This window comes from Carettochelys insculpta, chromosome 28 (genome assembly GCF_033958435.1).
Source record: "Carettochelys insculpta isolate YL-2023 chromosome 28, ASM3395843v1, whole genome shotgun sequence".
NCBI lineage: Eukaryota > Metazoa > Chordata > Testudines > Carettochelyidae > Carettochelys > Carettochelys insculpta.
This window is the reverse complement of record NC_134164.1, coordinates 9893389-9905522: the sequence shown is the minus strand read 5'-3', so window position 1 is coordinate 9905522 and position 12134 is coordinate 9893389. Positions and strand designations below refer to the sequence as shown.

At 55.2% G+C, this 12134-nt stretch overlaps 1 protein-coding gene across 1 annotated transcript in view; it reads left to right on the top strand.

Annotated features, from left to right (window-relative positions):
* MRC2 (mannose receptor C-type 2) overlaps positions 1-12134 on the top strand; it is a 114345-nt gene that overhangs the window by 73651 nt on the left and 28560 nt on the right. Inside the window, exons 11-15 of the mRNA XM_074978825.1 lie at positions 6562-6677; positions 6897-7045; positions 7827-8044; positions 9993-10135; positions 11987-12089. Coding sequence (XP_074834926.1) covers positions 6562-6677; positions 6897-7045; positions 7827-8044; positions 9993-10135; positions 11987-12089 — 729 coding nt within the window. The remainder of the gene's footprint in view (positions 1-6561; positions 6678-6896; positions 7046-7826; positions 8045-9992; positions 10136-11986; positions 12090-12134) is intronic.

Below are 12134 nucleotides of genomic sequence, written 5' to 3'. Positions count from 1 at the left end.
ACTTGAAATTGAACTATCTGGGGTTGGCAGTCGACCTCTGTACTGCTCCTCTCCCACTGTGAGGATGGCCAGGTAAGTTGATTGCAGATAAGTCTATTCTAGCTCTGCCATTGCCGTTACTAGAATGGCCTATGTACAATTGACTTACCTGCCTAGTGTAGACCTCGTCCCAGCCTAAGCTATGAGATCTGTGTCACACATGCACAGGCGCCACCATATGCACATGCTGCCCAGAGCGAGGAAAGCAGGAGCACCTAAAAGCTCACACTGTGAGGATGAAGGCACAGCTTACCAGAGAAGTGCCAAATGGGAACTCAGTGTGAGTGAAGGATGCTTGTGCGGAACTCCGAGGCCAGGTGAATTCATGCCCAGCTGGCCGGTCTGTGTGGATACAGCCATCCCATCCCACTGGTCCATCATCCGTTGATTCACCTTCTGAAGTGCTCTGGCAGAGCTTCTCCAGCATTGGCAGGCATAGGCGGAGTTTGGGAGAACCTGGGGAGCGTTACCCTCCAAGCCTCAGTCAGGAAGCCAGTGTGTGCAGTGTGAAGGGCTATGCAGAGGAGAGGAGAATTCTCAGCTTGGGTCTCTGAGGCAGGAAGTCCCCAGAGCTTTGCCTATAAAACAGGGTGATTAACAGATGAGTAAGATAAGAAAGGCTTGTTGGGGTGTCCCTTAAAGTCAAACACTCTGTTCCAAGCAGCCCAAATGAGAGAAATTGGTTTTCTAGAATCGTTTGTGGTTGGATTCCAGAGTTGGTAACAATGTTACTAAGAGCTTTCTTTGAGAAGATAACTGGTTTTTTAAACAAAGGAAGTGCAGTAGACCTGATCTACCTGGATCTCAGCAAGGCATTTTGTACGGTTCCAGATGAGAAATGGTTCGCTAGATTGGAGAAGATTGGGATTAAAATGAAAACTAGAAGGTGGATAAGGAACTGGTTAAAGGGAAGAGCACAGCAGGTCATTTTGAGAGATTGGTTACGACTGGAATTCCTCAGTCATCAGTCTTGGGACCAACCTTTATTTAACATTTTTTGTTACAGACCTTGGCACAGAAAGTGGGAGTGTGCTCGTAAAATCATCAGATGAGTCAAAGGGGAAGGGTATTGCCAATAGCAAGGAAAACCGGAGTACCATACAGGAAGCTGTGATTGATCTTTTAAATGGGAGTGAAAGAAATGGGGTGATATTTAATAGTTGAAGTGGAAGTGACTAAGCGCATATCTACACTGCTGACACTTTAATGTGGGAAAGTTTGAATTGGAGAGTTCTCCCAGCGCTGTACAAAGCCATCTCCGTGAAGTGAATAGCTGTCTGGGCAGGGAACACTGGTCTCTCTGTTATTGCATGGTCTGTGCTGCCGCTTCGCAGTGTGGAAAGTTGCATTGCTTGCAGGCGTTTCACACCCCTGAACGAGGAAAGTTTTGGTGCTGTCAGTGGCTGTGTAAACAAGTTCTGCCAGCAAGAATTTTTGCTATAATCTGGGCCCCTATCAGCTGGAAGGGACAGTGGAGGAGAAGGAGCTGGGCAGTTCTGTTGATTGCAAGGTGGCTCGGGGATGTTGATGTCATGCAACCATGAGTAGCGTGAACATCTGTCCCATACTGGGTGGGACAGTCCCATATTTGGGATGCCAAAAAGACGTCCTGACTAATTTTTTGAAAGGGACGAATTTCCCAAGCCTCAGGAAAGCGGGGGAGTGCGGGAGGCTGCCACAGCCTTGCCGCTTCCCCCGGGCTCCCAGTGGCTGCTGCTTCTCCAGGGCCGGGAGCGCCTGCAGTTGCTGCTTCCCTGGGGCTCCCGGTGGTTGCTGCCTCCCCGGGGTTCCTGGGTGGGCTGGCAGCTGCCACCTCCTTCCCAGCTCGCTGGGGCTTGGTGGAGCCGGGAGGAGCCACCCCTTCCCTCCATATCTCCTTGTCCCATATTTGGAACAGGGAGATACGATCACTCTAGCCATGAGAAAAGGCTAATGCAGTCCTAGGGTGGATCAGGCAAGGCATTTCCAGTGGCGACAGGGAAGCATTGGTACCATTGTCCAAGGCACAGTGAGAGCTCGCCTGGCATATTGTTTTCAGTTCTGGTCGTCTATGTCCACAAACTGAAACAGGTGCAGAGGAGTGCTACTAGGATGATCTGAGGAATGGAAAACCTACCTTTATAAGAAGAATCTCAGAGAGCTTGGCTTGTTAACTCAATCAAGAGAAGGCTGAGGGGAGACATGATTGCACTGTGTAAATGTGTCAGAGAGGTAAATGCCAAGGCGGGAGAGGAGTTATTTAAGTTATGGTCCAGTGTGGAGTCCAGAATAAATATGTATAAACTGGCCCTCAGGGCAGTTAGGTTTGAAGTTAGGTTCCTAACCATCAGATGAGTCAAGTTCTGGAGCAGCCTCCCAAGGAGAGCATCGGGGACAGAAAACCTAACTGGCTTCAAGACAGCTTGGAAAGTTTAGGGTGGGGATGGTGTGATGGGACTGCCTAGAGTGGTGTGTGTGTGAGTTACTACAGGGAGTTCCTTCCTGGTGTCTCCCTCGTTGGGGCTAATTGATCATCCTATTTGGGATCAGGAAGGAATGTTCCCCCAGGACAGTTTGGCAGAGACCTGGGGGGCTTTCGTCTGGGGCATGGGGTGACATGTCAGCTTATGCAGGGTAAATGGCAAGTTCCCTGTAACCTGAAGTCTTTAAACCATGATTTGATGACTTCAGTAACTCAGCCAGAAGTTGAGAGTCTGTTACGGGAGCGAGTGGGTGAGGTTGTGTGGTCTGCAAGGTGCAGGTGCTGGGACGATCATGATGGTCCCTTCTGACTTCAGTAAGAGGATCTGCATGAGACTACACAACCCAGCCAGCATCCTTGGAGTGACTTTGCCACAAGATGACAGAATGTGTTTGTGTTACAGCTGAGTGGGTCTAACGTTTATTTAATTTTCTTTCCTGGTGTAGGAATTTAATGCTTACGTCAGATATTAAGTTACTATCTGCGAAAACACTGGAGTTTTCAGTTACCGAAGTAGCCCCTGAAATTAAAGTTGCACCCTGCAGTCTGAAATGGTGTCTCTCTTCGCAGGCTTGGAATTTGTACTCCTTCCCACGCACAGCCTTGTTGGCCTGGCTGGAGCCGCCTCCTCAAATATGGAAGTCAGATTAAGCCTGTGGTGACAGGAAGCTGGGATGTGGAAGGAAGAGAGAAGAGAAGGGGAGAGGGGAAGGAAACAAAGGCTCAGGGGTTTCAGGAGAGGAGCCTGAGAGGCTGTTTTGCCACCCATGTGTTGTTGAGGGATACTTACCCACAGGTAACGTCTTGGGGGCACTCAAGGAACTGCAGACATTATCCACTCAATCAGGGACCCCTAATGTCCCCATGTGTCTGCCCACACAGCCCCCCCAGTGCTATCGTCACATCCCCTCACCCCAGCATGCCTCCAGCGTCTGCCCTCACGGCTCCCTCTAGAGCTGTGACCCTCAAGCTTGCCCCACGCAGCCTGCCTCCCTGCTGAACCTACAGAGCTGGGTGAGACTGACCAGGGAACCCAGGCATCCTGTCCCCCAGCCCAGTATGCTCACGCCAGAGCCCTCCTGCCTTTCCCCAGATTCCTTCTAAACCAGATCCAGATGCTCCCATCTCCCAAGCCAGCAGCTGTGCCATGGGGAAGGATGCCCCTCAGCGCCGTGGCCCACCCTGAATCCCTTCCACTACTGGGGCTAGGTCTGTTGGCTCCGATGCCCCCCATTGAGCTCTGCTGGCAGGCAGCAGCAGCAACAGCACCGCTTTGACCTGCACAGAAAAGGTCATGGTGGTTTTTAGCAAGTGGAAGCACCATCTGCTAAAGCTGTCGGCCATGTTTCTCCCAGACAATGCTGCTAGGCTGGCCAATGGGCTGCTTTTCTTTTCCCTTCCCCATCTGCCACCCCCCCCCCCGCCCCCACCTCCATTGATGGACTGGTGTAAAATCCACACGCCAAGCACACAGGTCAGGGGTTTGGGTACCATGTGTGCTGGGAGGAGGGCACCGGAGAGAGGTATGGAGAACTGGGTGGGGGGAGGTCATGAAGGTAGTGGGGGCAGGGTTCTGAGCCGGAGGGGGCAGGGGGGCTGTGTGATGGTGCCCAGAAGAAAAGGACATGGGGAAAAATGTGTCCCAGAAGCGCTGATGGATGGAGGATGCAGCACTTACTTCACTGGGTGGGGATCACGGTTCTCAGTCCCAGTGTGCATAAGTAAGACTGTCAGGGAGGGAGCTCAGAGCAGCTTCGTCTTGTGGCACTTACCAAGTGAACTGCAGGCAGATGCTGTCGCCCATCTCCCAGTGATGACACATCCCCTGTCTGTGACCGGCAGCCCACCCCACTCTGCTGTGCTGGGACCCTCCGTTCCAGTGCTCCTGGCATATCCTGTGCTATGGCTCCTGGGAATTCTGCCACAAAGACCTCTCCTAGCTCCCAGCCCAGGCCTCTTCCGAGAAGAGCTGCCCCTCCTGCCAAACTGTGCGGTGGTTTGTCATGTAGACGGACAGGGACAAAGGACTGGTCTGGGGCTGCCAACCTCCTTCTCAGTAATCATAGAACCAAGGGCTCCAGTGGGGTGAGAAGCTGGTGCTTTGACCTTCTTTGGTCCAGAGCCCTTTGCAAGCCAGTGCCTGGGAATGCAGCTTGCAGGTCCGCGAGCATGTCCTCACCCAAGGTGACTCATTGTGAGACGCCGGGGGGGGGTCTCTGCCACACCAGGGGGTACCATTCTCCCTTCCTCCTGCCTTCCTTTCAGTGCAGTTTCCCTTGAGGGTGGGATGGGGAGGGAATTCCAGGTGGATCTGAAAGGCTGTAACTGTTTGTAACCCCCAGCCGCAGGCTAGCCTGGCTTGGAGTCCATGGGGGAGATGGGAGATCAGAGCTGGGTCTCAGACCCAGAATCTCCTGTCCCGTACACGAGGGCACATCAGCAGTAATGGGGACAGCGTTAACGGAGACAGGCCGGTGTGCAAGGAGAAGAGAGGGCAGGTGGGCTCTGTCTCAGGCTCTCCATGAAAGCAAGGGACAGGTACCAGGGTTCACAAGAACCGTGGAGGGGACTGGGAGGCAGGGCGCGTGGGCTCTGTTTGCCCTTTGCAAATGCCCCCGGCCCACCTTGACCAGGAACTCCTCAGCGGAAAGGAGCCATTCCTGTCCATGTCACTGCAGTGCTGCTCCTTACAAACCAAGTCCATTGCAGTGGTGTGTGATGACCAAGCCCGGGGTGGTGCCTGCCGGGGTAGGTGGGCTCCAGCAACACACACAGCAGTGAAGGCTGGAACCAAGGCCTTTTGCGTGCACTGGGACTCAAGGCGGCCGTAGGGAGGGAGAGGGGTGTGCAAGAGCAGCTCAGCCGGGCTCACACGCATGTGATTTGTCAGTTCCTGGGGACAGGCAATGTGGCACGAGCCTGAGCAAAGCGAGTGTCTCCAGCTGAGCCCCTCCTTACCCACCCGTCGTTCACCCCGGGCTGGGCACAGGAAATCCCCTCTTTCCTTCTGAATCTTTCACTCTTCCTCCCTTTCTCTGCAGCCATCAGGTCCCTTCCTCCCGCTGGGCAGTGGGAGCGGTTGCTGCTGCCGGTGCCAAGTGGTTCTGGAGCTCTCAGCACAGTCCCTCCTGCCCCTCAGCTTGCCCTATTTATCCTGCCCTGGCAGAGAATAGAGCCTATTGTATCCCTAGCTCCAGTGAGGCTCCAGCATCAGCAAACCAGGGCTATTAAAGCGGCTGCGGTGGGACATGCTATTTGCTCGGCCTTCCCACATAAGGAGAGGATTGTATTCCCCTCGCCAAGCCGCCCCTCAGGGGTGGGCTGTTGGCAACACAGACACTTTCTCTTGCTTTGAAGCTGCCTCAATATTTTTTCTGCAGCACTCTCCTCTTGCAGCAAGCTTGTTAGATCTCACAAGCTAAACAGGGTCAGGCTGGGTTAGCGGGGGGATGGGAGACCTCCCAAGACAAATCTAGGGTGTCTCAGGAAGTGCTGTTGGTGAGTCGGGTCACGGTGCTGTTCTCTCAGAGGCCATGCTGAGCCCAGTGCCCCAGGAGTTGCAGGGGGCTCTTTGCCATTGGGTTATGGATGAGATATGATGATGATGTCCGAAGTATTTCTAGTTAGTTGTGAAGAGCTCGCCAGACAGGAAGAGACCCAAGGTCTGTCTTAGGCCAGTCTCCATCTCTGACTGTAGCCAGCACCATCAGCTGCTGTCAGAGAAAAATTCAAGGAACTCCCTACCAGATTCTTCTTCAATAATGCATCTTCAGGGGAAATTCCTTCCAACCTCTAAGTCATCCGTTGTTCCTTGTGTCCTGGCGCGGGAGAGTTTATATCCCTGGCAAATTGTGTCCCAACTAGTAGAACTGCAGAGGTGGTTCTTATTCATGCCCCTTTTCTGACTCCTGCAAGGGTCCTGGCCGCAGTAACATCGTGTAGCAGTGAGTTCCATTGGACAGTCGTGCATTGTGGGTAAAGGGCACTAGGAAAGCCCATAGGGTCAGGTGATACTAAAGCCTGCAGGATGTCTTTACCATCCTTGTTTTCTCTTGTCCCAGGGCTGGAAATGGCACAGCCCCTCCTGCTACTGGCTAGGAGAAGACCGTGTGACTTACAACGATGCACGGAAGATGTGCGTTGACTTCGGGGCCACCCTTGTCACCATCACCAACAGGTGGGGGCGCTCTGGAGATTAGCATGGCTAGGGGGGCCGGGGGGTGGTCAGCTTCTGGGGATTGATCTGGGACTTTCCAGGGTTAAAAGCTGAGTCTCTCTAGCCTGAGTCAAAACACCCGGTGGCTGGGGCTGGGTGCTGGAACAGACCTGTGCCTCTGTGCCCCAGAGAGACGGGAGGACTAACCACAGGGTTCCTCGCTGCTCTCCCCCATGGCAGGTTTGAGCAGGCGTATGTTAGCAGCCTCATATACGGCTGGGACAATGAGTATTTCTGGACGGCGCTGCAGGACATCAATGAGACAGGCTCTTTCCGCTGGCTGAGTGGTGATGAGGTCATGTACACCCACTGGAACCGCAACCAGCCCGGTAACACCAGCTGGGATGGGAAGGAGGTGTGCCAAGCGTGGGGGGGTCCCTCCCCAGGTTCCCCTTTGCTCTCCTCCCCAGCTAGCCACATGGCAGCCTCTGTTCCTGGAGCGTTCTCCAGAGGGCCGTGTCGCAGGGGTTTTATGAGAGGAGGAGCAGTGGCCAGATGAGGACAGCAGCTCTCTCTCTCATCCGCGTGGAATGGGAGCACACCCCAGCCAGGGAGGAGGGCCATCTGGGGCAGCACAGGCAGTGCGGGGCAGCTGGACAAAGGAAAATGCCATCGTGGTCCCATCTCTTGGGACATGGGGTGATCTCCCATGGCCTCCCAGCACTGGAGACATCGGCGAGAGATGCCAGCGCATGTCCAGGGCCTGTTGGGCAGGTGCTCCTAGGTGCACCTGGCAATTCTGTTCCCTTTCTCCTTCTGGTGGCCCAGCAGCCCTGCTGGAAGGGGATTGATCTTGCTCATCCCGAGGTCTTTTAGCCGCTGCCCCCCACTCCGAATGTGTTCCTTCTCCATTGTCCATACAATCTACCGCACTGGAGGGTGGCACCACCAGCCATTCTCCCCATACTCCTGGGCTGCTTGATGCCCCAGGGCAGCAGTGGGGGGGTCTCTGTTCCTGCTGTGAGCTCGGTGCTCCATCGCTGGCAGGGGGTAGAGTGGTGCTGATGTCCCTACACAGGGGATGGTTGAGCCCGGGGCTGGGGTTCTGCTCTCAGATGTCCAGGCTCAAACCTCATGCCCCTCTCTGCCCCCTTTCCTTGAGCATTCCAGGTTACAACAAAGGCGGCTGCGTAGCCCTGGCCACAGGCAGCTCCATTGGGCTGTGGGAGGTGAAGAACTGCAGCAAATTCAAGGCCAAATACATCTGCAGGCAGAACCTGGGCACCCCAGTGAACCCTGAGTTACCAGCCCCATACCCCACACCCAGCCTCACCGGCTCATGCCCCCAGGGGTGGAGCTCGGACCCCAAGCTCCGACACTGCTACAAGGTAAGAAGCCAGCAGTTCTCTGGGTTTATCTACAATCCAGGCCCTGGTTCAGGTTTGAGTCCAAGCCTCCCTTCTGTCTGAAAGGATCTGGGGCCTAGGATGGTACGTGGGTGGGTGGGACCCCAAGCCCCACTGCGATTCAGAGCCCCATCACATTGCAAGGTGGGCACAGCTCAGCCTGCAGACCAAAGTTGGGTGTTCTGTGTAGGGTGGTTGTGGACGCATGAGTCTGGCTGTGAAATCCAGGCCCTGCCATTTTAAGCCCAGATGTGCAATGCAGCATGAATACTAACGCCCTTTGTTGGAAACACAGGCCATGAGTCTGGGGCCAACAGACCCGGCTCAGGGTGCAACGTAGACACAAGCTTGGTGTCCTTGGGGTGCATCCCACCCCGCAGTTGCCAGTCTAGAATTACCAATTTACTAATTGCTCACAACCTGACACCCACCCCTGCCCCACCTCTTCCCCTCCATACCCTGCCCCTGCTCCACCTCTTCCCTCTGGCCCTGCCCTTGCTCACCGCCTCCCTTGAGACTGCCCCCTCACTCCGATATGTCCCTCAAGGCATGCCCCCTCCTTGCTCCTTTCTTCTTCTGGAGCTGTAGCCTGATACAGTCTCTCCTGCCTGTCTGTAGGATGCAGGTAGGAGGTGGCTGGAATAGGTTGATGACCTGGCACCTCCCTCCCCACAATCGCAGTAATTGGACTTTTGGGTTCTGGTTGGTACCTCTGACTGGACGCTGTCAGGTTCTCTTTTCAAGTGGACTTTCCAGTTGAAAACTGGACACCTGGCAACTCTGCACCAGCCACAGACACAGAGTCACTGCAGGGAAGCCAGGCACCTTGCGCGACCGGTCAGGTGGGAATGGTTATGAGGAGTGAGGGCGCACCCAGCGCCGCTCTTCGCTACGGGGAGCAAGACAGACCAGACTGAGCCTGTCACACAGGCCCTCCCCAGGCTGGAGGCCTTTAAGCAGGTGCTCGTAGATGTTTGCATGGGTGAGTCAGACAATACAGCTCCTGCTGCTTGGCCCTGTTCCTAAGCGAGCTGCCCATCCTGCGCCCAGTTAGCCCTCCTGGCTGGCTAGAGGGTAGGACAGAGTTGTGGACTTGCTCTCACAATGCTGCTGGTGGTGCTGGGCTCTCCCAAGCCCATGTGCATCCAGTGCCCCAGGACCAGCAGTGCCACTTGCTCCTGGGCAAAGAGTGGTGGCCAAGGTTCCTTGTGGCTTGGACTTGGTGTATGGGGAGCTGCATAGTGGTTAGGGGCCAGAGGCAGGGGGCAATTACGTCGCACTGGACGTGTCTCGCTCTCTTTGCTGCTGTCGAGATGGAGGAGCGAATGCAGGCTGTCTGCCCGAGCCAGTGCCTCAGCCCAGGAGGCAGAGCAGCTGGCTGAGAGATGTCCCTAACTCTTAAGTATTTGAGGTGGGAGATGAGGCCCTGCTAGGGCTGGGGAGCCTCCTTCCTCTACCCCTTGCTCACAGCATTCAGGGATGGAGCACTGAACTTCTGTAACTTACTGCATTCTGTTGGCATACGTTGCACAGGCTGGCCGGTGCTGTGGGATAGCCCCTGTGGGTCACCAGGCTGCGAATGGCACCTGTGGGCATGGGAGGCTCTTTAAAAAAGAGTGTGGCAGCCCCCTGGGGAGCAGGTCTGAATTGCCCCTGGACCTTTCCCACCTTTGGGAATCTTGGCGCTGGGGCTGGGTGTGATGGCAGGTGCCTGGTCAGCAGAGGGTGGGCTGTCAGCTGAGAATCCCAGTGAGCAGACAGGCAACAGCCTTCGGGGCAGATGGACCAGAGGACAGACTGGAAGTGGGCTCAGCATCACACCGTGCTTAGGAGGTGCTGGGGGGAGATTCGGTGGCCTGGAAGCTGCAGAAGGGAACGCTGGGTGTGCTCTGGGGAGGAATCGGAGCAATGCCCCTCTCTCCCATGCCAGGTGTTCAACTTTGATAAGCTGCAGGACAAGAAGACTTGGATTCTGGCCCAGCTGTTCTGCCGTGAGCTGGGGGCCCAGCTGCTCAGCTTGGGCAGCTACGAGGAGGAACACTTTGTGGCCAACATGCTGAACAAGATCTTTGGGTGAGGAGCAGGTTGTCAAGGGGGAGCGTGCGCGTGCGTAGGTGCCTGTGTGAGTGCACACACCCTCTTGTGGCCGTGTGTGCAAGAGTCCATGTGTGCTTGTGTCTGTGCATGTGCTTAGGCGAAGCACGGGCACTTAGCTGCATGTGAGCAGGTGCACAAAGTGATTGTAAATGTGCGAACGTTGCATGAGACTGAAAAGACAAACTTTACTTTTGAGGGGGTAACAAAGGCGGGATGCAGATGCACGGAATTTTGAATAGGCTCAAGGAGGTGCCCAGAGTCCGTGGTGATGGACACCTGGTAAGAATATAAATTGGCAAGTATAGGGGTGAAAAACACACCACTGTCTGCCTTGCCCTGTCGGAACAGGGAGAAGCTGAGTGAGTTATAGGGAGCCAGCTGGAAAACGAGGAAAGGCCTTTTTTACCTAGAGGGTGATTGGCCTGTAGCGCTCAGTCCCACCAGGCCCCTTTGAGCCTCCTACACCTTTGCAGGATTCCAGGCAGAGATGTGGAGAATGAGAATGGCCAGAGTTACACAGTACAGATTTAAGCCAAGGAGCATAAAGCTTTCTGTCCCCGGTCATAGTCCAGTCACAAAGTGCACCTTTAAATAGCTACCTAGGAGCATCCCTGGAGCAGTTCATCCCATAACTCTCCACTGGGAGTTCCTGTTCCTTCTGCTGACGTTTCTCGGACAGGGCGCTTGGACTACCTGTGCCTTTGGTCTGACCCTATGTGGCGTTTCTATGATTTGCCAGTGAGCCCCTGCACACCTAGGCAAAGCATGCACACGAGTGATTTTTTGCACTAATATCCTTGGGGATGGGGATAAAATCACAGTTGCAAATGCCTTGTGAGCTGTACCTCTGGTGGGCAAGGTGCAGCCTGGGGGTGAGCTCTGTCCCATCAAGCCTTTTTATCTGGACTGGAACTGGTCCTACAGCTACGGATGGGGGAGAGCTTTGAGTGCTGCACCCACCCCAGCAAAATCTTTAAGCTCCCATTGGCTGGAAATCGACCAGTGGGAGCTGAGATATTTTCCTATGGACTGGGGGCAGCACAGCCCAATTTCTCAGCTCCCATTGGCTGCTTTCTGGCCATAGGAGGTGTGAGATTTTGCTGGGAATGGAGGCAGTGCGGGAGAGCCACATGGAACAGAGTGGGCTGGGGTTGCTGGCGGGCAGGAAAGCCTGCCTGAGAGGGCAGCTGCCCAGGAGCTGGTTAGATAAGTGCCTCCTGGTCAGAGCCGCCTTCTACCACCCCATCCCAACTCCCTCCAAGACCCTGCACCTACACTTCTGCCCCAGACCAGAATCCTCTCTTGCCCCCATACACTCTCCCAGACCCTGAGTCCCAAGCCTTCTGCCCCTGGTCACTACTCAAACCCTCTGTACCCTCCACCCCAGGTTACAGCTCCCTCCCGGACTCTGCCCCCACTCCTACATCTGTCCCCCAGACCAGAATCATTTTCTGTACCCATGGCCCATCCCGGACCTTGCAGCCCATATGCTGCCTCAGGTCACAGCCCCCTCCTTCATTCAAACTGCCTCTCTAACCCCACACCCTGTCCACCTCCCCATCCCTTATTTCGAGCTCCCTTCTGCACCCAGCCTCCATCCCAGTCCCTGCACCCCTGCCACGGAAAAGTGTGGCCCTTGATCACTCACCAAAATCTTGCCGTGGCCCCCACCAAAACCTATCATTCACTTGCGCTGTATGTACCGCTGTGCCTCAGTGGGGCATTAGAGCTGCCCCGGGCAGTCATCTTAGTAGCTCCTGTCCAGCTCCACGCACAAGGAGGTGTGTCTCCCCCCTCACTTCATCAGCTCCATGTGGTTTCTTCCAGTGAATCAGAACCGGAGATCCACGAGCAGCACTGGTTCTGGATTGGCTTGAACCGGCGAGATCCCGGAGCAGAGAGGAGCTGGAGCTGGAGCGATGGCCTTGGGGTGAGTGTAGACGCGCTTTGCACAGTAACAGATGCCAGACCAGCA